General features: G+C 42.0%; 1 protein-coding gene across 3 annotated transcripts in view; it reads left to right on the top strand.

Annotated features, from left to right (window-relative positions):
• PRKCG (protein kinase C gamma) overlaps positions 1–21,205 on the top strand; it is a 46,352-nt gene that overhangs the window by 15,568 nt on the left and 9,579 nt on the right. For 2 of the 3 annotated variants that reach the window (XR_014173547.1, XM_081932295.1), the window contains exons 3-12: positions 6,530–6,612; positions 7,459–7,570; positions 11,558–11,689; positions 13,764–13,920; positions 15,083–15,217; positions 15,551–15,638; positions 16,883–16,912; positions 18,891–19,028; positions 19,174–19,347; positions 20,352–20,443. Coding sequence is in view for 2 of the 3 variants with exons in the window: in XM_081932295.1 (XP_081788421.1) it covers positions 6,530–6,612; positions 7,459–7,570; positions 11,558–11,689; positions 13,764–13,920; positions 15,083–15,217; positions 15,551–15,638; positions 16,883–16,912; positions 18,891–19,028; positions 19,174–19,347; positions 20,352–20,443 (1,141 nt within the window). In the remaining variant the exon portion in view is untranslated. The remainder of the gene's footprint in view (positions 1–6,529; positions 6,613–7,458; positions 7,571–11,557; positions 11,690–13,763; positions 13,921–15,082; positions 15,218–15,550; positions 15,639–16,882; positions 16,913–18,890; positions 19,029–19,173; positions 19,348–20,351; positions 20,444–21,205) is intronic. The other variant, XM_081932296.1, reaches the window with a different exon arrangement.

Consider the following 21,205-nt stretch of genomic DNA (forward strand, 5'->3'; position numbering starts at 1 on the left):
TGGCACTAAAAAATATGATTTATATCTGTTTTTCACTGTTGCAGCATTTCCATGGTCATGTGATCAAAATGCAGATGTGTGGCAATTGACTCATATTTGTGACGGTTGCAGTGTCCCAGGGTTTCGTGATCTCTTTTTGCGACCTTTTGACAAGCAAGGTTAATGGGGAAGTCAGATTCATTTAACAACCATGTTACTAATTTAACAACTGCAGTGATTCACTTAACAACTGTGGCTGAAAAAGGGTCCTAATTTTAGAATCCCTGCAGATTAATGCAGGAGTGAAAATCAACTCACCTTCGCTACCAGTTTGCAAATGTGAGTGCATGTGCCACCTTCCGCGCATGAGCAGGATCTTCCATGCATGCGCAGAGCGTCAAAACTGGGATGTGATGATGTCAGGGTGGGTAGGCGAAGCCTCCCACTGCTGCTACCGGTTCTTGTGAACCGGATAGAACCGGCTGAATTTCACCACTGGATTAATGTCGTTTCTACCAATATGCCTTTTTTTTTTACAATCATTTACATGCATTTTTTTTCCTAATTCCTGGTGGAGGACCAGAGGAAGAGAGTCCCCTTCATTGTTATCTTTTCAGAGATTTTCCTGCTGAGCTGTTTTTTCATCCCACACTGGAGGTTGGGATAGAAACCTATATATTTTCTTCCATTGCAGACAGGGTCTGTTTAAGCTGTTTAAGAAGCATTTCCCTGCACCAGTTTCCCATGAAAAATTATAGCTTCCCATCTGCATTTCATAAAAGAAAGGCGGGGGAATGATTCATGGGTTGGGAATTGTATGCACCTCAGAGACACGCAACTAAGGTTTCTTTGTACATAAGGCAGAAATCCACTGAAATTGGTTTTATTATATATTTTGACTGGGAAGGGTGAGATTATTAAAGAAATGTTCCTTCTTTGTGCACAAATGTTGCCCTTGACTCATGAGATACTGTATGTTCTGCTCTCTGCATCACTAACTTCGCCACTTTTCTATGTCTAATGTATACAAGAGAGCTCTGTTTTGTAAGTTCAGCTTCTTGCATGCAAACAGGTGCAAAAAATCCTCATAAATATTTTTGTATGCCACCTGTCTCATTATATTCCTGCATGCTTTTTTTCTCAAGCATGGCACCTCCTGCCCATTTCCTTCTTTGCCCATTGCACTCATGGTGAACAGTTTCACTGAGAGATTCTCTTGTATAGTTCCACCTGAGGATTTAAAAAAATGTCCCACCCTTCAAAATTGTAGTAGTGGAGATATGGATGGTCATCTGGCTCTTATTATGTTCCTCAGGTTTGGGTTCACTCCCTCTCAACAGGCACTGGTGTGTGTGTGTGTGTGTGTGTGTGTGTGAGAGAGAGAGAGAGAGAGAAAACCATCTCCCGTTGTCCCCTCCCCTGAACTGGGATGACGTTCTAGAAATCACTTCCTAGATTTGATGGTTGCTAAGAAACAACCCTGTCAGGGAGATCGCTAAGCGACAACCTCTCCTCACTTGCCAATTACATCACACCTGCCAATCAACTGTGGTCCCGTCTCATTCCGAATGTGCCCGGCTCAACTCTGCCATCAGTATCTGAGCACCCAAATGCTTCCCCCCCCCCATTTTGTCTTCCAACTTCCAACAGGAAGATCCACAGTAGCCTCCCTGAGCATCTCCCCCCTCCCAGCTCTTCTAGACCACCGCACCCCCCTCCCCCCGCCACATTACTTGCACATTATGCTTGCCTTACAGAGGCTGGAGACAGGGGACCCACATATAGAGGGGCTTCGGCTAGGATCTCTGTTACTATGGCAACCCAGAGATGTTTACAGAAATGGCTCAGCCAAAGAGAAGGATTGGGGATAAGGGGGACTGCTGGCGAGGGGATCCTGATCTGGCTTGTTTCTGAGGTATCCCCCACAGCTTCATATACACAAGAACGAGCCACTAGGGTCAGTTTTGTTTTGCAGGTCTTTAAAAACCCAAACCTCACAATAATGGGACACTGGCTGCTCATGCCCCTGATGAGTTGGTCTAGCTACAAATGCACTTGTTTGGTGTGTGTGTGTGTGTGTGTGTGTGTGTGTGTGTGTGTGTAAATTAGTGGGAACAGCAGATATATTTTACAGTTCTATCAATAAAGGAGAACGTTTGTAGCTCAGGGTTGATATGAGGGGTCTCTCTGAGTTTAGTTGTTTTCTTTCAGACGTTTCATTACCTAAATTAGGTTACCTCATCAGTACTAGTCGTCTAGTGCTAGTAATATCATCACTAGCACTGGTGATATTACCTAGTTTGGGTAATGAAACGTCTGCAACAAAACAACCAAGCTCAGAGAGCACCAAGGATCCCTCATTACAGTTATATGCTCATTCTGCAGAGTGACTCTGGGTGGCTTGCAATTAAAATCATGAATGTAAAAATATTAAAAAAATAAGTTGCCTCAGCTCAAAGAGATGGACGGTTTTAAAGTTGGAGTGAAAGGTCCATAGCTGGAGTTTCCTGTTGTTTTCCGGATAAAGCTTTTAATCCGCAGCTGCTTTGCTTCATTTCTGGAACTTTTTGAGGGTCTGGAGCAAATTGTCTTTTGTTTGTAACCTTCTAGTGCTCCCCACCTTTTTTTTTTAATATACCACACAAAATCTGTTAAGGAGGGAGGTTTGGGTAACTGCAAAGTATCTTTTGATTAGACAGCTAAGAACTCTCCATCTGGAACCACCCTTTTGCAAACATCTCTCCTCCTGCCTCCAACATGGTCCAATCTCTTCCCCCGCTGAGCTGGATACTCAGAGATTGTCCCTGCTTGTTGCCATAGAGACCCTCTTCCAAATCTCAGGCCTAAAGCTGCAGAAGGAAGAAGAGGTGGGGAGGGAGGGGGATTGTAGGTGAGAAAAAAGTCACTCTGTCGCCCCACACCTGCCCTCCTGGATTAGCATCTTGGCTTTCTCTCAATATGTCCTAGTTGCTTGCTTTGAGCAGGAGACTCAAGATCAATACTGTAAAATATTTGCTAACTTGTAGACAAACAACTGCACATGTTGTTTTAAAATGTCATGTCTTGCATGTTGGCTCAGAATTCATGCTTTCTCAGCAATTTGGTATAATGCTAGGAATGTCTTTAAGCCTTTTTTAAAGTTTCATCTGCCAAAATAACACCTCAGATGTAAAAAAGATATGGAGACTCTAGAAAGAGTGCAGAGAAGAGCAACTAAGATGTTTAGGGGACTGGAAGCTAAAACATATGAAGAACAGTTGTAGGAACTGGGTATGTCTATTTTAATAGAAAGAAGGACTAGGGGAGACATGATAGCAGTGTTCCAATATCTCAGGGGTTGCCACAAAGAAGAGGGAGTCAAACTATTCTCCAAGGCACCTGAGGGTAGAACAAGAAGCAATGGGTGGAAACTAATCAAGGAGAGAAGCCACTTAGAACTGAGGAGAAATTTCCTGACAGTTAGAACAATTAATCAGTGGAACAACTTGCCTCCAGAAGTTGTGAATGCCCAAACAGTGGAAGTTTTTAAGAAGAGATTAGATAAGTGGTGTAGGGTTTCCTGCCTAAGCAGGGGGTTGAAGACCTGATGCACTCTTGAGTAAGAATAGAACAGGATCTTTACACCTGCGCACAGACCAATCTGTCTTGTGGCTATAGTACAGGTAGTCCCTGACTTATAACCAGTTGGTATCAGACTTTCCATTACTGAGCAAGGTGGTTGCTAAGTGAGTCACACCTGATTTTACAAAATATTTTTGCCATGGTTGTTAAGTGAATCACTCCAGTTGTAAATGAGTCTGGCTTTCTTCATTGACTTTGCTTGTCAGAAGCCAGCTGGGGAAGGTTGCAGATGATGATCACATGCAGGGGTGAGCTGCTGGGTATTTGGAGGGGTTCGGGAGAACCTCTAGATAAGATTCTGTGCAGTTCAGAGGACCCCCAAATCCCACTCCTGTCTGGCCCAGCCCACCTTGTCCCTCCCTGGAATCCCTACAGGGCCTGTTTTGAATGCAGGTAAGTGCAGAGCATGCATGGAGGCTTGGGGAGGACGAAAAATGAGCCTACTGGAAGTTCGGGAAAGCCGGAAATGGCCCCGCTTCCAACCTCCAGAGGGCCTCCAGAGCCTGGGGAGGCCGTTTTCGCCCTCCCTGAGGTTTGAGAAAAGCCTCCAGAGCCTGGGGAGTGCAAACAACCCTTGCTGTGGTGCAGGAGGCCAACTAAGCCACGCACACCATGGCCACACCCATCCAGCAACCGGGCAGAGAACCCCTTGCTAAAATTTTTGAAGCCCACCCCATGATCCCATGACCCTGGGATGTTGCAACCATTATAAATCCATGCCAGTTGCCAAAAATGTGATTATGTGAATATGGAGATGCTGTAACAGTTGTAAGCCCAAGAACAGGTTGTAAATCACTTTTTTCAGTGCCGTTATAACTTTGAAAGGTCACTAAATGAATGGTTGTAAGTTAAAGACTATGAATTATGCCTTAATTTCTTTTTTATGTCTGGCACATCTTTGGTTAGGTTTTGAAAATAGTGTCCAACCCCCCCCCCTCTTTTTTTTTTAGTGTTTCAGGGAAGTCTTATGAGTGAAAAAAGGACATGTGACATGGAAAGAGCATATTATATTATGGACAAGAAGATTATAAAGTGAAGAGAGCAGGGCATATATTTTATTGTAAATATTTGCAGTTCTATCATCTTCAGTTTTGTGTGGCTGAAGAAATTGGAGACCCAAAGCAGATAGTAATGAAATAAGATAACACAACTTCACTTTTCTCTGTTGTCAGTTTCTGTAATCTTACCCTGGCATTCTTACAATAATGCTTTTTTATCCTAAATTCGTATGTATGTATATATGTATATATGTATATATGTATGTATGTATCTTCAGGTTGGGTTTTTGGCTTAAAGTGTGATCGGAGCTGCCGTCTTTCTATAAATCTTGGTGGGGTTAGGGCTGTTGAGATGTGTGAGGAAGTTGTCCAGTTTCTCTTTCCCATGTGGCCATATCAAGAAAGTATCATCAACATATCTAAGCCAGAGTTTGGGTTTGTGTTCAGATTTATCTAAGGCATTAGTTTCAAAATGTTCCATGTATAAGTTTGCGATGACGGGTGAGAGAGGTGATCCCATGGGTGCTGCTTCTATCTGTTTGCATCTTTGTCCATTATGGATGAAGTATGTGTTGGTTAGGCAGTGGTTGGCCAGGTCCAGGATGGGTTGTGTTTGTTCTGGGTAGCTGTCAAAACTGGACAACTTCCTTACACATCTCAACAGCCTACACCCCAAAATACAATTTACCATGGAAGTAGAAGCAAACAAACAACTTCCCTTTCTGGATGTCCTAATCTACAAAAAACCCAATAGCTCCCTAGGACACACTATCTACCGGAAAAAAACACACACCAACCGCTACTTAAATGCACAATCCCATCACCACCCTGCACAGATCAACTCTGTAGCCAAGACCCTCCAGAACCAAATGCCTAGCCGACAAAGATCACTTGAAAACTGAATTACACAGTCTCACAAACGTATTAATCTCCAACGGATTCCAAAGAAAATCAATTACCAACCTAATCCAAAGGGAGACTCCCCCCAAAAGCAAGACACAGAACAGGACAATGGCATCGCCCCCCTCCCTTACATCAAAAGCACCACAGATAAAATCAGCAAAATTCTCCACAAACACAATATCAAAACAGTCTTCAACACTGACCAAAAAATAGCCAACATCTTAAGAAACCCCAAACACAAAGTCCAGCTAGAAAACCAAGGAGTCTATGAAATACCATGCAAAATCTGCCCTGCAACATACATAGGACAAACGAACAGGAGAATAAATGCACGCATCGCAGAACACAAGAACACAGTAAGAAAAAAAGAAAAAACGCCCTCCCTTTTCCAGCACCTTAAAGCTACAGGACATGAAATTAATTTTGAAGGAACCAGGTTAATCTCCAAAACAGAACACTTCAACAAGAGAATAATTATGGAAGCTATCGAAATAGAGAAACACCTCCACAACATGAATAAACACGACAATACCTCCCTCCTACCAGACATCTGGAAACCAGCCCTAGTCAACAAACAAGCCCCAACCACCAGCCAGGCCGTTACAACACAAAACAACAATAGACACACAGCCAGCACCAATCAGCACCAATCTACCAATCATGATACAACCACACAACCAATCATTCCACTTACTGAAACAAAGCCAGCACTCCACACACCCCCACCAAGATTTATAGAAAAACGGCAGCTCTGATCACACTTTAAGCCCAAAACCCAGCCTGAAGATGGCGAGTGAGACCTCGCTGAAACGTTTCCAAGACAATCTCAATCTTACACGGGAAAAGACCCGAATACAACAAGACCAGCATACCTATACCTGTGAAAATCTACAAAAACAAATTATATGTGTGTGTGTGTGTGTGTATGTATATATATGGATTTTGCAATTGTTTCTTTTATTAATTTCTTTGACTAATTGCTTTTCCCACATCAGACATATATTTTTCTTCTGTGTCCCCTTTCTCAGTCTGCAGCTTTGTCGTACATAAAAGATGCCATGAATTTGTCACTTTCGAGTGTCCAGGGGCTGGAAAGGGGCCCCAGACGGATGTAAGTGCCTTTTTCATTACAGAATTCAGTGTCTTTTGAGAGATAAGTGAGATTGTGGTGAAGAAAAAATATAGTTTGGAGATGTTTTAAAACTTCGAGAGTGGGTCTCTGCATTCCAAGTGAACGTCCTGGTTTCCTTGCTATTTATACTGCTGAGAGAGGGAATGGATACTTTCAGCAGCTGGCACGGTCCTACTTCTGTTGCCCTTGGCCTGAAATATTAGACAATAAACTAGAAAAAATGGGAAGATTTGCCTCTTCTCTTTCAGAAGAACAAATTTGCCAGTCTTTTTTTCTTGCATAAAATTTGGGGGTATATTCAGGCATTCTGGATGCAAAGGCAGATTTATGTCATCCAGATGCAGACATATTTCCTTGTGTACACCACTTGTTCTACAGTGGAGAAAATACACAAGCATGCATACACAAACAGGGTGGCTGGATAGTGTAATGGTTAGAGCACAGCTTTTGATGCTTTTCTGTATTTCTATTATTATTAGATTGTTTTTATCCTGCTTTTATTACCTTTTTTAAGGAAGCTCAAGACAGCTAACATATCTAATACTCTTTCCTCCTTCTACTCTCCCCAAAACAACCCTCTGAGGTGGGCTGGGCTGAGAGAGAAGGACTGAACACAGAACTAGAACTCACTGTCTCCTGGTTTTTAGCCCAACATTTTAACCACTATACCAAACTGGCTTTTTTCTCTATGGTGAGAAAAGGGCATATAGACATTTTAGAGATAATGGAATTCAGATAAACAAAACTGTTGCTTTCTGGCTGTCACACAATAATGGATAATTGCCTTCACTAATTATATGTGTTTATAAATTTTCTCTTTTGCAGGATCCCCGCAATAAGCATAAGTTCAAAATCCATAGCTACAGCAGTCCCACTTTCTGTGATCATTGTGGCTCACTCCTGTACGGACTAGTTCACCAGGGGATGAAATGCACCTGTGAGTTAAACATTAATCTTTCTCTTGTGTGGATTGTTATAAGAAAAAATAAAATAAAATGTTGTTAACTAAATAGCAGAAATGATTGTCACAAAAAGCTTCTTTCAACTAAGGGCTGCTGTGGCATGGAAAAAGTTCCAAGTTCTAATATTATATCCCTCCTGAATACACAAGGCAGGCAGATAAATCATATTTTTATTATTAATAATATGGTTGGTTGCACAATCAGTCAAATGGTTAGATTGGATTTTGCTTTTTTATTCCTCTCTCGAGTCCCTCCCATGGATCTAGGATAGGCAAATATTATTCAATGGTATTAAAAGTATTGTCACAGGTGTAAGCTGTTCCAAGTAAAGCTGTCTCAGAAGTTCTCTAGATGTTTTGGGATTGCACCCAAGGTGCCTATGACTACTATCTTTGCCTTCTTTTGCCACAGTTGTTCTACTTAATGTTTGCAGGTCTTTTGTGTGTGTGTGTGATATCCTCCTCCCCTCCCCCCATTTCTTTCTCTTCTCTTCTGTTGTCTCCATTGCTACTGCAATGTCCACTATGCAGACGTTTTTCTTTTTTATTGACAAGTATTATGTTTCGGTTGTTATATGGTGGGTGATAGTCTGTTTGAATTTTAAAGTCCCAGAGCACCGTAGCATGTCCATTTACTATTACAGTCGTTTATTTTGTGGTCTCACCAAGTCTTGCTTTTAAGTAAGTGGTATTTCTTGCAGACATTCTAATGCACCATTGTTGCTACTTTGTCATGCTGTTGTTGGTAGTCAGTCTGTGCCATCTTTTTATAGCAGCTAAGTGTTTCTTCTGCTTCTTTATAGAGACGGCACTTGCTTTCTGTTGCTGTCTTCTCAACAATGGCTTTGTATGCATTTGTAGCCCCTGTGTTTTTTTCTTCAGCTTTTCTGGTTTTATTCATTGATGGGACTTTTGCTTTGCCTGCTATTATTTTGAATGTACCGGCCATGTAAATCTTTGACTTGCCATGTCCCTTTTCTATTCTTCATTTGGTCTGTCTTATAGTTCAATTCGATATCTTTGATATTTAGTAGACCTTCGTGGAATACTACTTCAGTGTATCTTCTTCACTGTCCTTCAAATATTCTTCCAATTACAATACTAGTAGTTTGTTTGTGTGTGAGAGTGTGTGTAATAACATACACAATTCAACAATATAATTTCAAGAAGTGAGAGTCCTCCACGCCACGAAGATGCGAATGCTCCGTTGGATATCGGGCATCTCCCTTCTTGACCATATCACAAATTACACCATTTGACAGCATTTTGGTGTGCCACCAATTATAGAGAAGATGAGAGAAGGCTGGCTCCATTGATATGGACGTGTCCAGAGAGCAGCACCTTCCACTGCCTGCCAACTAGAAATCAATGGCTGGTGACCTCACCGGCGTCCAAAACAGAGATAGCAAGACACCATCAACAAAGATATGCAAGCTGCGGACTTGCGCCCTGGAGACTCAGCTGACCATGCAAAGTGGTGTTCAATGATCCGAAAAGCAGACCTTGCACCTGCGGGAATACGCTCCGAAACAGAAGAGTCTGCATTCATATATGAATACAGTAGCATTCATCTGAAATGCTCTACATTGCACATGCTAGAAAAACTGCATGCTTTCAATAATCAATTTTAGTTCAGTTTAACTACCTTATCTATTTTTTATTTTACTTTTTGTTTTATTTTAGCAAAGCCTTACTCTTTCATTCTTCTACACTTGATACACACTTTAAAAAGTGATAATGAAGTATTTACTTTCTTCCTGCTGTTCCTTTTATGCATCAAAATGAGTTTGTAAAATAGACTATTCCATCTCAGATAGGCAAGAGACACAACTTTAGTGTGCTGCCTCAAGGAAATAACGTGCTCAAGTAAACATAGGGTGAAAGATTCTAGTTCTTCTCTTGTATTGAGCCTATCTGCTTATTGGAAACTTTTTTTATATGATCAGAGCTCCTCGGGTTTCCTGAAAATATTTAAGGTTGACTCTCCATCTACGACTTGAGTAGTAGCAGTCTATTATGAATCTTACTATCATGGGTTTTTGAAAGCCTATGATTGTAAGGTTAAGATGAAGATTAAGCGACTTTAAAATTGTAAGCCTTCTGGAGTTCAGTGATAGCCAAATAACCATTAGCTGGATAGATGACAATATTTATATCTGGCATACAAAGAAAATATGATTCCATTTTGTAACTTCATTATAGCAAAGCAGCTCTATAAATTCTGGGTGTATAGAAGTAGATTCATCTTAAATTGCACCCCCAGGGATGTAGAAACATCAAAATATATAAATTCAAAAAGAAATTTTATGTAACCAGTGCAGCCAGTGTCTAAGAATTTGGGAGCTATAACTGAGAATGTGGGTGCCTGAATGTAGGTATGTTAAAGGGCATTAATTGGTTTCTTTAATGGAAGATGTGGCCAATATTATGATTTTGCTTTCTCCCAAAGATTTAGAGTGGATCCCTGCAATTAGTTATAGAACAGATGGTGAACAGCCTTCAGCTAATTTGCTGAATCTGACCTATGCTTTTTCTGAGATAGGCTTGCAAACACAGCCAAATGGCTTCTTCATTTCAAGAGCAATATCAGAAAGATGTTTGCATGTAGCACAGAAGACTGTTATCTCATTAGAAGCATCTTTGTTAATTAATGATATGGATTTGCAGTGCTTAATCTTTAAAAAAAAATGAAGGATGTGTTGCTTATTACATGATACAGTCATAAGCTGCAAGCTGGCATTCTCCTAAATGGGACTCCCTCCTGTATAAATGAATGAAAAAGAAATGCCTCTTTTTAAAAGAAGATACCTTTTATCTAGGGAACTTGTAACTTCCTGTAGTAAAATATTTAACAACAGGAAAAAAAAAGTGATTTCACTAATTGAAGACATATTATAAAATTAGAAGTAGGGATGTGTACGAAGCAGAAATGTGTTTTCTTTTGAACTTGGAACAAACAGACCCGTATCCTAGATTGAATGTTTTGTTTTAATGTGTCAGCCCTTTGAAGTAGGCAGGGTCAAGAAACACAGACATTCCAATAATGCTTCTTTATAGTAATAAAATATATTAACAGAATCTTGAAATTCTGTCCTAGTGTTTCTCAACCTCAGCAATTCTAACATGGTGAACTTCATCTTCCAGAATTCTCCCGCAAGCATGGTCCACTTCAGAAGTCATATTCTGCTGGTTCGCACCGGTTCAGGTGAACCGGTAGTGACGGCAGCGTGAGACTCCACCCACCCACCCAGGCATCAGCACGGACTTTCTGCACATGAGCAGAAGGTTCTGCGCATGTCCAGATGTGCGCACTTCTGCTACTGAACCAGTAGTGAAGAAAAGAGGATACCATTATTGGTCCACATCTTAAAATTCCTGTGGTTGAAAAACACTATAAAAACTGTCCTACACTGTTCTCTTTGTCCTTTATTATACTAACAAAATCAAAGCAGTTTTCTTAGTTTTTTTTTTTCTTATGCTTTCTTCAAACTCCGGATGATGTAAATGCTTCTCTAAGCCCCTCCTGGACAGTTGTTTCATACCAAGTTCATACAATTCCTTTAATACAACCTTGGAACAAACTCTTAGAACACATACATTTTATATCACGCTTACAACATTCAGAAGGTTGAACTGGTTGGATGTGAGGTTGCTTCCTGTGACCTGAGCTCTTGGAATTCTGAAATATTGTTAAATTTTTGAAATAGGTAAATTTTGTTCTGATTGCTGTTTTTTTTCCTGGCCTCAGAACAAAACTTGCAAATGCAAAGCCCAGAACACTCAAACTAACCGTGTTTAAGTTAAAAGGTTTTGAAAATGAAAACCCCAATATTTATTTACTAATATTTAGAAAAACCTTTTCATATAAGCAATAAATTGAACCTGTGTTAGAGTATGGACATCTATTCTCTTTATGTCTTATCAGCTTTGGGCTGATTTGCCAACCTCTGTTGCCCTCTGCAGGCTGTGAGATGAATGTACACAAACGCTGTGTCCATTGTGTTCCCAGTTTGTGTGGTGTTGACCATACAGAACGCCGTGGACGCGTCCAACTTCAAATTGAGACATTTGGGAGTGATGAGATCCGGGTTACTGGTAAGGAAAGAGTGGCATTGAAGTGCAATGAAATTGGACATATGTGCCTATTCACTTATTAATATCTTATAAGATGTTCTGTTCTCAATATTTTGACGTTGAAACTAATATTGGTGGCATCATCAGGAACTGGGCCTTTTTGAGGGTAGTCTTCCAAAAACAGAGTGATAGGATATGGGGACTAGAAACTTAATTTTAAAAAGCAAGCTGAAGAAACCTGGATCCTATTTTGTTTATGAATCACCTCACCAAAACCTCTTCATTCTTTACTTAAGGAATTAGGAGCTTTTGAAAACAGGTTGAAATAGGAAAGCCTTGGGGGAGGGGAGGGGGGGTAAGCTAGCTTGAAAAAGTGGGAGAAGACACGGAAGTGGGAATGCAGTACCGTTTGCCCAACATCATTTCTATTTTCTAAGGAAAGAACATTTGCAAATTTGGGGTGTGTACTCATGAGGGCATCCTTGGGGAAACCTCAGGACTTTGTTAAAATATCCCAGGCAAACGAATTGTGTCTGGGTAATAGTTTCCATTGTTTTGCCATCTTTGGATATGCAGAGAAACTTGCAGTTTCTATATAAGTTATTAGTTCTTTCTTCGTCTCAAGATAAGATCACTTAGTTTATTAACATCCAATGCTTGTGACTGTAATTTCTGTAAGGAACTTGGTACTGTAGATATTTTTGAAAAAAAAACTACCTGGGAATGACATAGATTTTAGGGGGTTGATGAAATTGATCGGTTAGACATAAGTCTTCTAGTGTAGGAGCCCTAAGCGTTTCAAAATTATTTCTTTATCCTATTTCTATAGCTGCCCAACTCAATCAGATGACCAGCTACCTTCAGTTTGGTGTTGTAGTACTTAAAAACTAGTCTTGATTCTTTAATATCGCAAATTAAAAGGCCTCATTTAAAAACATTGATGAATATGCCTTCAGCCAGTTCAGGATTTAGTCCATGAGTAGACTAGCTAATGCTTCTTACAAACATTTCTGTGATAAAAATTTCAGAATATAGCAACAAAATGAGATGTAGCGGACATCCACAAAGCACGGCAAATTCAAACCTCGTTAATTGAACCGTAAGATTTATGTGAGAAATTTGCCACAAGATGGCAACAGAGGACAAGGATCAGAATGAATTCTATAAATATAGGCATGTTTACTCATTTTGCATTTTTAAACATGCAGTAATTCTTTTGCAATTCATTTAGGATCCAAGATTCAGTTTTTCATTTAGTTCTGGTATCAGATGTAAAATCCCAGTGAACCTTCCTGAGCAAATATGCATATTCATTTCTGCAATTCCTTCTCTCTTTTTTCTCTCTTTCTCCTTAAAGGATTCAATTTAGTTATGGTGAACTAAAGCTGGACCGGGAAGTCACAAAACCTCCCCTTTTCATTTGAAAAGGGATTATTAACTTATTGTCATGAAAAATAGATGAAAATAATGCATAATAAATAATAAAAATATTAAAGAATAATATGAAACATGGAGGCAGCCCAGATGATGCGATTGGAGGTTTGAAGAATGACTTGGGCTCTTCAGAATAGAAGAGTATTGCAGCACCGACTACAGAACAGTGGCAGTTTTGATAGGCCGGGGTGAAGAATGGGTCTGATTGGGGTGGTGAAGGCTGGGCACCTGGGTTCTATTACTAGCTGCAAAACTTGACATCCCCCCGCCTCTGCTTTTCACACCTTCCCCTGCAGTCTTTCTCGCTGTCTTTCTCCCGCATTCTGGAACACCAGCACGTAGGTGGTGAGAAGAAAGCCATTGCTGCATTCTTCTTGACAGAAGGGGATTTCCTCACCCACCCTACCATCCCCTTCTCCCCCATGCACACACACACGCAAACACACACAAGTTGCTGCGGCAGCAATTTTCGAGGCCCACAGCAGGTGGCCCAGGAGAGATGCCAGCAGTTCCTCCTCCCTCAGCCCACCAGCAAACACAGGAGGTCTGGCTTCCTACCCACTCACTCCTCTCTCTGGTACAAGGACTCCGTTGGAAGTTAATAATCTTTTTTGGAAGCCAGTATCACTGTTTCTGTTTCCCTCCCTTCTTTCCGCATCAGTTGGAGAAGCACTGAACTTGATCCCGATGGATCCCAATGGTCTCTCTGATCCTTATGTGAAAATCAAGCTGATTCCTGACCCAAAGAATCTCACAAAGCAAAAGACCAGAACCGTCAGGTCCACCCTTAATCCTATCTGGAATGAAACCTTTGTTTTGTAAGTACAGGAAGGAGAGGCCTCAGGGAGCTATGCATTTTATTTATCAAATTTAGAAATGGCGGGAGGAGGAGCTTCATGGTGCTAACCAGCCTTATGGCTGCGTGCTCCACTGTGAGCCCCAAGCAGGATGGGAGGGTGAGGTCTTCAGACATTTCTGAAAGTCCAGGACACTGGAGGCTACCTTACCTTTGGGGGAAGAATGTTCTAAAGCAGGGGTGTCAAACTCAAGGCCGGATCTGGCTCACAGGTTACTTAGATCTGGCCCACAGGACAATCCTGGAAACAGCGAAGGACCGGTCTGCGCTGCCTCTGCCAGCGAAAACGGAGCTCGGGAGGACCATGCATGGCCCCCAGAGCTCCGTTTTCACTGGCAGAGAGCTGCAGGATGCAATCATGGCTGAAAATGGAGCCTGGGAGGGCCACCCATAGGTCTGCCGAGCCATTTTCACTGGTAGAACACTCAGGCCACCATAGGCGCCAGTCCCCCCCACCAGCATGATATCAAGCTGGCCACGCCCACCCTGGCCACACACACACCCTCCCCCCCCCAGGTCAAACGCAACCCTGATGCGACCCTCAATGAAATTGAGTTTGACACTCCTGTTCTAAAGGGTGGGAGCAACGGCAGAGAAGGCTTTTTTTCTGACCCCGCTAGTTGGAATTCTTTAACTCAGGGGTCTCCAAATGTAGCAATTTTAAGACTTGTGGACTTCAATTCCCAGAATCCTCCAGTCAGCCATGCTTTAACGGAAGGTGTTGCCGCAGGACCAAGTGGGACAGGCTAATGTAATGGGGCAAACATGATTCTGTAGGTAACCTGTCCCTATGCCATGTGGGGCTTCAAAGGTCATAACCAACACTTGAATTGGATCTGGAAGCAAATTGGCACCGAGTGTAGCAGAGAGATTTCATGCATCATTCTTTGGACTACCAAGATTTATTATGCAGCCTCATTCCATACCAGCTGAAGTTTCTGGATACTGTTCAAGGGTAGCTCCATGTAGAGCGCATTGCAATAATCCAGTTGGGAGATGACCAAAGCATGAATGGCTGAATGGAGAGCCTTCCTTTCCAGGAAAGGATGCACAACACAAAATAATAAGAAAATTTATTTATTCAGGTTTTTTAAATCTCCTTCCTTCCCTTTGTCACCCACCAGCACCCTGCAGCCGGGTGACATGGACCGGCGCCTCTCCATCGAGGTTTGGGACTGGGATCGGACAACCCGCAATGACTTCATGGGTGCCATGTCCTTTGGAGTCTCTGAGCTGTTCAAGGGCCCCGTGGAAGGCTGGTAAGGGGGAATCTGTTGGGTAGGAAAAAAATGGAAGAGAACAATGGAACAACACAGTGGCCCACCAGTGCTCATATTCTCTCTCTCTCTCCGTCTTGGCGTCTTTTTGGATTTTATCTGTTTGCTTGGTTGGCACCATCCTCTTTCTCTTTCTCTGTCTCTCACTCTCTTCTCCTTTAATTTCACCCTGCAAATATCTCCCATTTTTGGCTTCCATCCATTCATTCTGTTCTCCTCTCCCTATTTTCTTCCCCATCATCCCTCTTGCTCAATCGCTCCCTCTTTTGTCCACTTCCGCCCTGCCCAATGTCCCTGTCTGCGTTGCTGTCCCAGGTACAAATTGCTCAATCAGGAGGAGGGCGAATATTATAGTGTCCCTGTGGCGGATGCAGAAAACTGTGGGCTGCTGCAGAAATTTGAGGTAACCATGTGGCTCCATGACAATGTTTGGATTGGTACCCCTTACGCAGGTACACTGAGCCGGACGCTGAGCTCTGCCATGCAACACCAGCAGAACTGCCCTTTCTTATCCTTTGGGGCAGTTTCACCCAGTTTGCAAAGAGCTCACTGAAAGATGGGATGGGATGGGCGACCAGCAAGAGCTCTTCCAATCAGTAAACAAAAATTAGAAGCAACACCCTGGGGGAGTAGGGCCCTAAAAAGAATCTGGTTTTCCAAGAGTCACTTGCAATGTATTTCACTGTTATCCCATAAATGAGGTGCGTGGCTCAGTGGCTTAATGATGCTGGAGATGGTCTTTGCTTCAGCGGTTTGAATCCTAGCACTACGTGGTGGGGCGAGCTCCCGTCACTCGACTTGGCTTCTGCCCTCCTAGCAGTTCAAAAGCATGTTATATGCAAGTAGATAAATTGGTAGCACTTCAGTGGGGAGACGAGACGGCACTTCATGCAGACGGTTAGAATCTTGCTGGCACTGGATCTTCCCAATTGCAAAACCCATTTGCAAGCCGAGTGACAATTTTGGAGGAGGGAAAGGGCCCCACATGACGCTGCAGGAAAGCCGCTCGTCTGTCTTTCTGGTGTAGAACTAGCTCGCCCCCTGTGGTGCACTTTGGAAAGTGCGTGACCATGAACCTAACAGGGTTAGCAATCTTAGGTAGCCAAACTACTATTCTGCATCGTAGTGTAACATCGCCATACGCTAAACAAACAAACACATAAATGTTACCTTTTAAAGGCAGTTTGGGCTGTGTGTGTTACACTCACTGTGTTGCATCAAGCCTAATCACGAAGCATGTACTTCACAGCTCTAGGATCTACAGTGATAAACACAGCATTACTGAAAGGCAGGCCTGTTGATCTATAAGAGCAGCTCTAAGGTGAAGTTAGAATGACAGATAGGTTAAAGGGGGAGGGTTTTAGCCACCCTCTCTAGCTATTTTTTTCGGGGAGAACATGGATCTGTGTGTTTTATCCTGACCTGAGTCTGCTGAAATGGCATTCATTGTGCCGCCATTAGACAGTTTCAATTCTCTTCTCTGGATGGGGTGATCATCTTATCCAACTAAATTTCTCGAAATGGACCTATAAATGGTAGTGGGTGGTCTGGCTTAAGAATGGGCAGAAATTACATTTTTAATGAAGAGGCAGGATGGAACAGAGGTCATTCAGGCAGCAACTTACATCTTGATGTTCTATTTTCCAGGCTTGCAATTACCCTCTGGAACTCTATGAGGTATACATTTTTCTTCTGTTTCTTTTATTTTGGGTGGAGGCAGAAAATGGATTCTTCTGTTGCCGTAAAAACAGCCACCAAAGCTCATTTAGAGAAAGAGGGAAGTGTAGGACAGAAGAACAGAGAAAGAGCCCACTTGATCCCTTGAGTCTACTGATGTTCATCCAGTCCTTTCGTTTTTAGGACCAATTATGTTGCTTTTTGGCTGCTTGCAGTAAATTGCCCATCTTTGACCCCTTCTTGCAGCCGTTGATATGCTCCTTCTGAACTTGGAAACACGTCCTTAGCTAGTGTGCTTAACAATCACGGATATGTCTCTCCTTGGGAACATTGTTGGCTGAATCTCAGTGTTTAATTCTGGAGAAAAAGCATTTCCTTAGATCTGTCCATAAGCTGGAAGGAGAAAAATGGAGGTAGTAAATACTTTTGAAGCAAAACTACCAGAGAAGGAAAGATAACACCTGGATCAATGAGATGAATCCACCCAGAAAGCAGTTCAGATAGTCCTCAACTTATGACTACAATGGAGTCCCAAATCTCCATTGCTAAGCAAGGCAGTTGTTATGTAGGTTTTGTCCACTTAACAACAATTTTATGACTTTTAGCCACAGTTTTTAACGGCTTTAAACAACTGCAGTTGTTAAATGAAGCATTCAGTGATTAAGCGACTCTGGCTTCCCCCATTGACGTTGCTTGTCGGAAGCCAGCAGGGAAGATTACAGATGTGATCACTGTCATAAATACAAGACAGCTGCCAAGCATCTGAATTTTGACAATGTGACCATAGGGATAGCTGCAATGGTCATAAGTGTGAAAATTGGTCATAAGTCCTTTTTTTAGTGTTTTTAACATCGAATGATCACTAAATGAATGGTTGTAAATTGAGGATTAACTGTCCCTTGAATATAAGTCTTCTAGAGTGGAGATTACTGAATATTAAGATTTTTCTGCCTAAAAATGTGAGGCTGGAGCAGGGGTAAAATCTAGCAGGTTCTGGAGAACTGGTAGCAGAAATTTTGAGTAGTTCGGAGAACCGGCAAATGCCACCTCTGGCTGACCCCAGAGTAGGGTGGGAATGGAGATTTTGCAGTATCCTTCCCCTGCCACGCCCACCAAGCCACACCCACAGAACCGGTAGTAAAAAAAAATTGAAATCCACCACTGGTCTGGGGTCATGGCAATTTCCTCAGTTTACTGTGGATCTGCCCAGTTTCTGTAATGACTCCACAGATCCTCTTGTGAAGAAAGTTAATTTGCAACTGCATATATTTCAAAATCACTCCATTCTTCGCGAAGATTCTCAGTCATCCCGGTCATGATTGCCCCAAAGATGCTTTTTTCTAGAGGTGACTGGACTTATTTTCTTTTTCTTCTCATCCAAGAGGCTTCTTCAGCTCTGACTGAATGGTGGGTAATGGAAGGATTTATATTCCTTGCAGTCAGTTGGTCATTTGCATTCTTCTAGGGAGTCATTGAGGCCACTTGGAGGTTTGTCCGTTTCCTCAAGGTCACCTGAGTAGTGCAAATGGGTATGGAGTTGTCTTGGAACTGCTGAAAGGACTGTATTGTCATTGAGAAGTGCAGGAAAGCACCGAAAGAATACAAATGATCAGTTGTCTGCAAGGAATATAAACCCTTCCATTCCCCACCTTCCAGTCAGAGCTGAAGAAGCTTCTTGGATGAGAAACGAAACTTCTTCAAAGAAAAACAAGAAAGTCTAGTTGCCTCTTGGAAAAGCACCTTTGGGACACTCCATTGTTCATTCTCACACGCTCCCTAATATCTAAGAATTTTACTATTTGTATTAAATGTAACTTGTACCAGCTTCTGTTTCAAAGGTATGAAGAAACAGGTGAACACCCAAGGGTTCTTCAAAATGGCAGAGATTTCTGAAGTTTTAATGTAACTCTAGTTGCGATGCCCTTCATTCTGAGTCTTCAGAAGCTTCACACTTGCGTCTCCTCCTTTTGTTCTGCAGAAGGTTCGTCATGGTCCTATCCCATCTCCATCTCCAAGCCCCACAGACCCTAAGCGTGGCGGATTCTTTGGCACCAACCGCTTCCATATCTCGGACTTCAACTTTCTCATGGTTCTGGGCAAAGGAAGTTTTGGCAAGGTGGGTCTGCCATTAGGCAGTGGGTCCGAGGTGCACAAGAGAGGGAGGTACAAGTACTGGTAGTGTCCAAATTGTGGGCCTTTGCAGAATTTCCTTACGGGAGATGGAAAGAAGATTTCAAGACTCTGCGGTGCTTTCTCCACAGGTGATGCTGGCCGAGCGCCGGGGGACAGATGAACTCTTTGCCATCAAGATCCTAAAGAAAGATGTGATCATCCAAGATGATGATGTAGAATGTACTATGGTGGAAAAGCGTGTCTTGGCCATGGGGGAACGTCCACACTTCCTGACTCAGCTGCACTCTACCTTTCAAACAGCGGTAATTCTTGTCTTCCAGAGTTATTTCATTAAACAAATGTTGTGGTTAGTTGCAAAGTCGTGTCCGACCCATCGCAACCCCATGGACAGCGTTCCCCAAGGCCTTCCTGTCCTCTACCATTCTCTGGAGATGTAAGCTCATGCCTACTGCTTCGTTAGACTCCATCCAGCCACCTCATTCTCTATCGTCCCGTTCTTCTTTTGCCCCTCAATCTTTCCCAGCATTAGGTTCTTCTCCAGTGAGTCCTTCCTTCTCATTAGGTGCCCAAAGTATTTGAGTTTCATCTTCAGGATCTGGCCTTCTAAAGAGCAGTCAGGGTTGATCTCCTCTAGGACTGACCGGTTTAATTGGCTTGCAGTCCAAGGGACTCACAGGAGTCTTCTCCAGCACCATAGTTCAAAGGCCTCAATTCTTTGGCGCTCAGCCTTTCTTATGGTCCAATTAAACAAATATTAGCTTTTAATTAAATAGATCGGGAGTGCCCAACAATGGCAACTTTTAAGAACTGTGGACTTCATTTTCCAAATTTCTACATCCAGGCATGGTGTCTGGGGAATTCTGGGAGTTAAAATCCACAAATCTTAAATTTGCCAAGGATGGAAACCCTGAAATCGCCTCTTTAATTGGAATAAATAATTTCTTCCCACCACTTACATTTGGACAGAAGATAAATTAATAGTTCTGCACTGAACAAATGCCACGTGTCCTTGAATTTTTTGAAATTACTCCTGTGTGTGCCCTTTACAAATGCAATTGGAGAAAGAAAGGGCTGTTTTTGAGATGATGCAAATTGTTTTTATATTAATTGTGTTCAAAATAATTTGAACAATAAAAAACCGCTACTTTTTATTAAAGAGGGCTTATTTATATAATCAAAGTATGTTTTATTTCGTGAACTGATGTCCACACATCTTAAAATGGCCGAGGTGGAGAAACACTGATTTAAGGAATACTTATAGATGAAATTATTTGTCTGGGGACATGTTCTGCTCTTTTCCTTTAAGGACCGGCTGTATTTTGTTATGGAGTATGTCAATGGAGGAGACCTAATGTATCACATCCAGCAGGTTGGGAAATTCAAGGAACCCCATGCTATGTACGTGAGTTTTTTTGAGGAAGTAGGCTATCTGTATGTCAACCATCATAAAACCCAAAGCAAAGTTACTCTGAAAAAAATGCAGATTTAAAAATCATGATCAGCTCCCAAGAGTGGTCAGCTCATCTTGTTTAATATCCTAATTTAGTCTGGCCACGCCCTATCACCAACCAGCAGCACCGTTCCTTGCTTGTCTTACAAAAATTAGAGACATGGGAAAAGTATCTCCCACTGCTCAGGTTATAAGTAGTCCTCGATTTAAGACTACAATAGATTCTGTAATTGTGGTCATAAGTTGTGACAGTAATTAAGTACATCATCATGTCACTGTGCCTAATTTTATGACCTTTTTAATGGCAATTGTTAAGTGAACTCAATGTTACGGGGCATTTCCTCCACCAGAAACTGGAAGTAACACTGGTTGAAACTTGTAGTTTGATTTTGAGAATCATAGGTAAAGATTCGTCCCAGCATCCAAGTCAGAAAGGTGGTAAAAAACTAATTGATATATACCAGAGGTGGGGAACGATGACCACTTTATGACTTGTGGACTTCAACTCCCAGAATTATGGGAGTTGAAGTCCACAAGTCATAAAAAGGCCATCATTCCCGACCCCTGGCATGTATAATGGAGTTAGGTGGGAAAGCAATAATTTATGAGATTGTGAAGTAATAAGATTGCATGGTTTCAGACTGGAAGTGGAGTATTGCTTTTGTTTTTTTAAAAAGACAAAAAGAGAATATTCTTTGCAAAAAATGAAG

Source organism: Natrix helvetica, assembly GCF_964273705.1.
Source record: "Natrix helvetica genome assembly, chromosome: Z".
Taxonomy (NCBI): Eukaryota; Metazoa; Chordata; class Lepidosauria; order Squamata; family Natricidae; genus Natrix; species Natrix helvetica.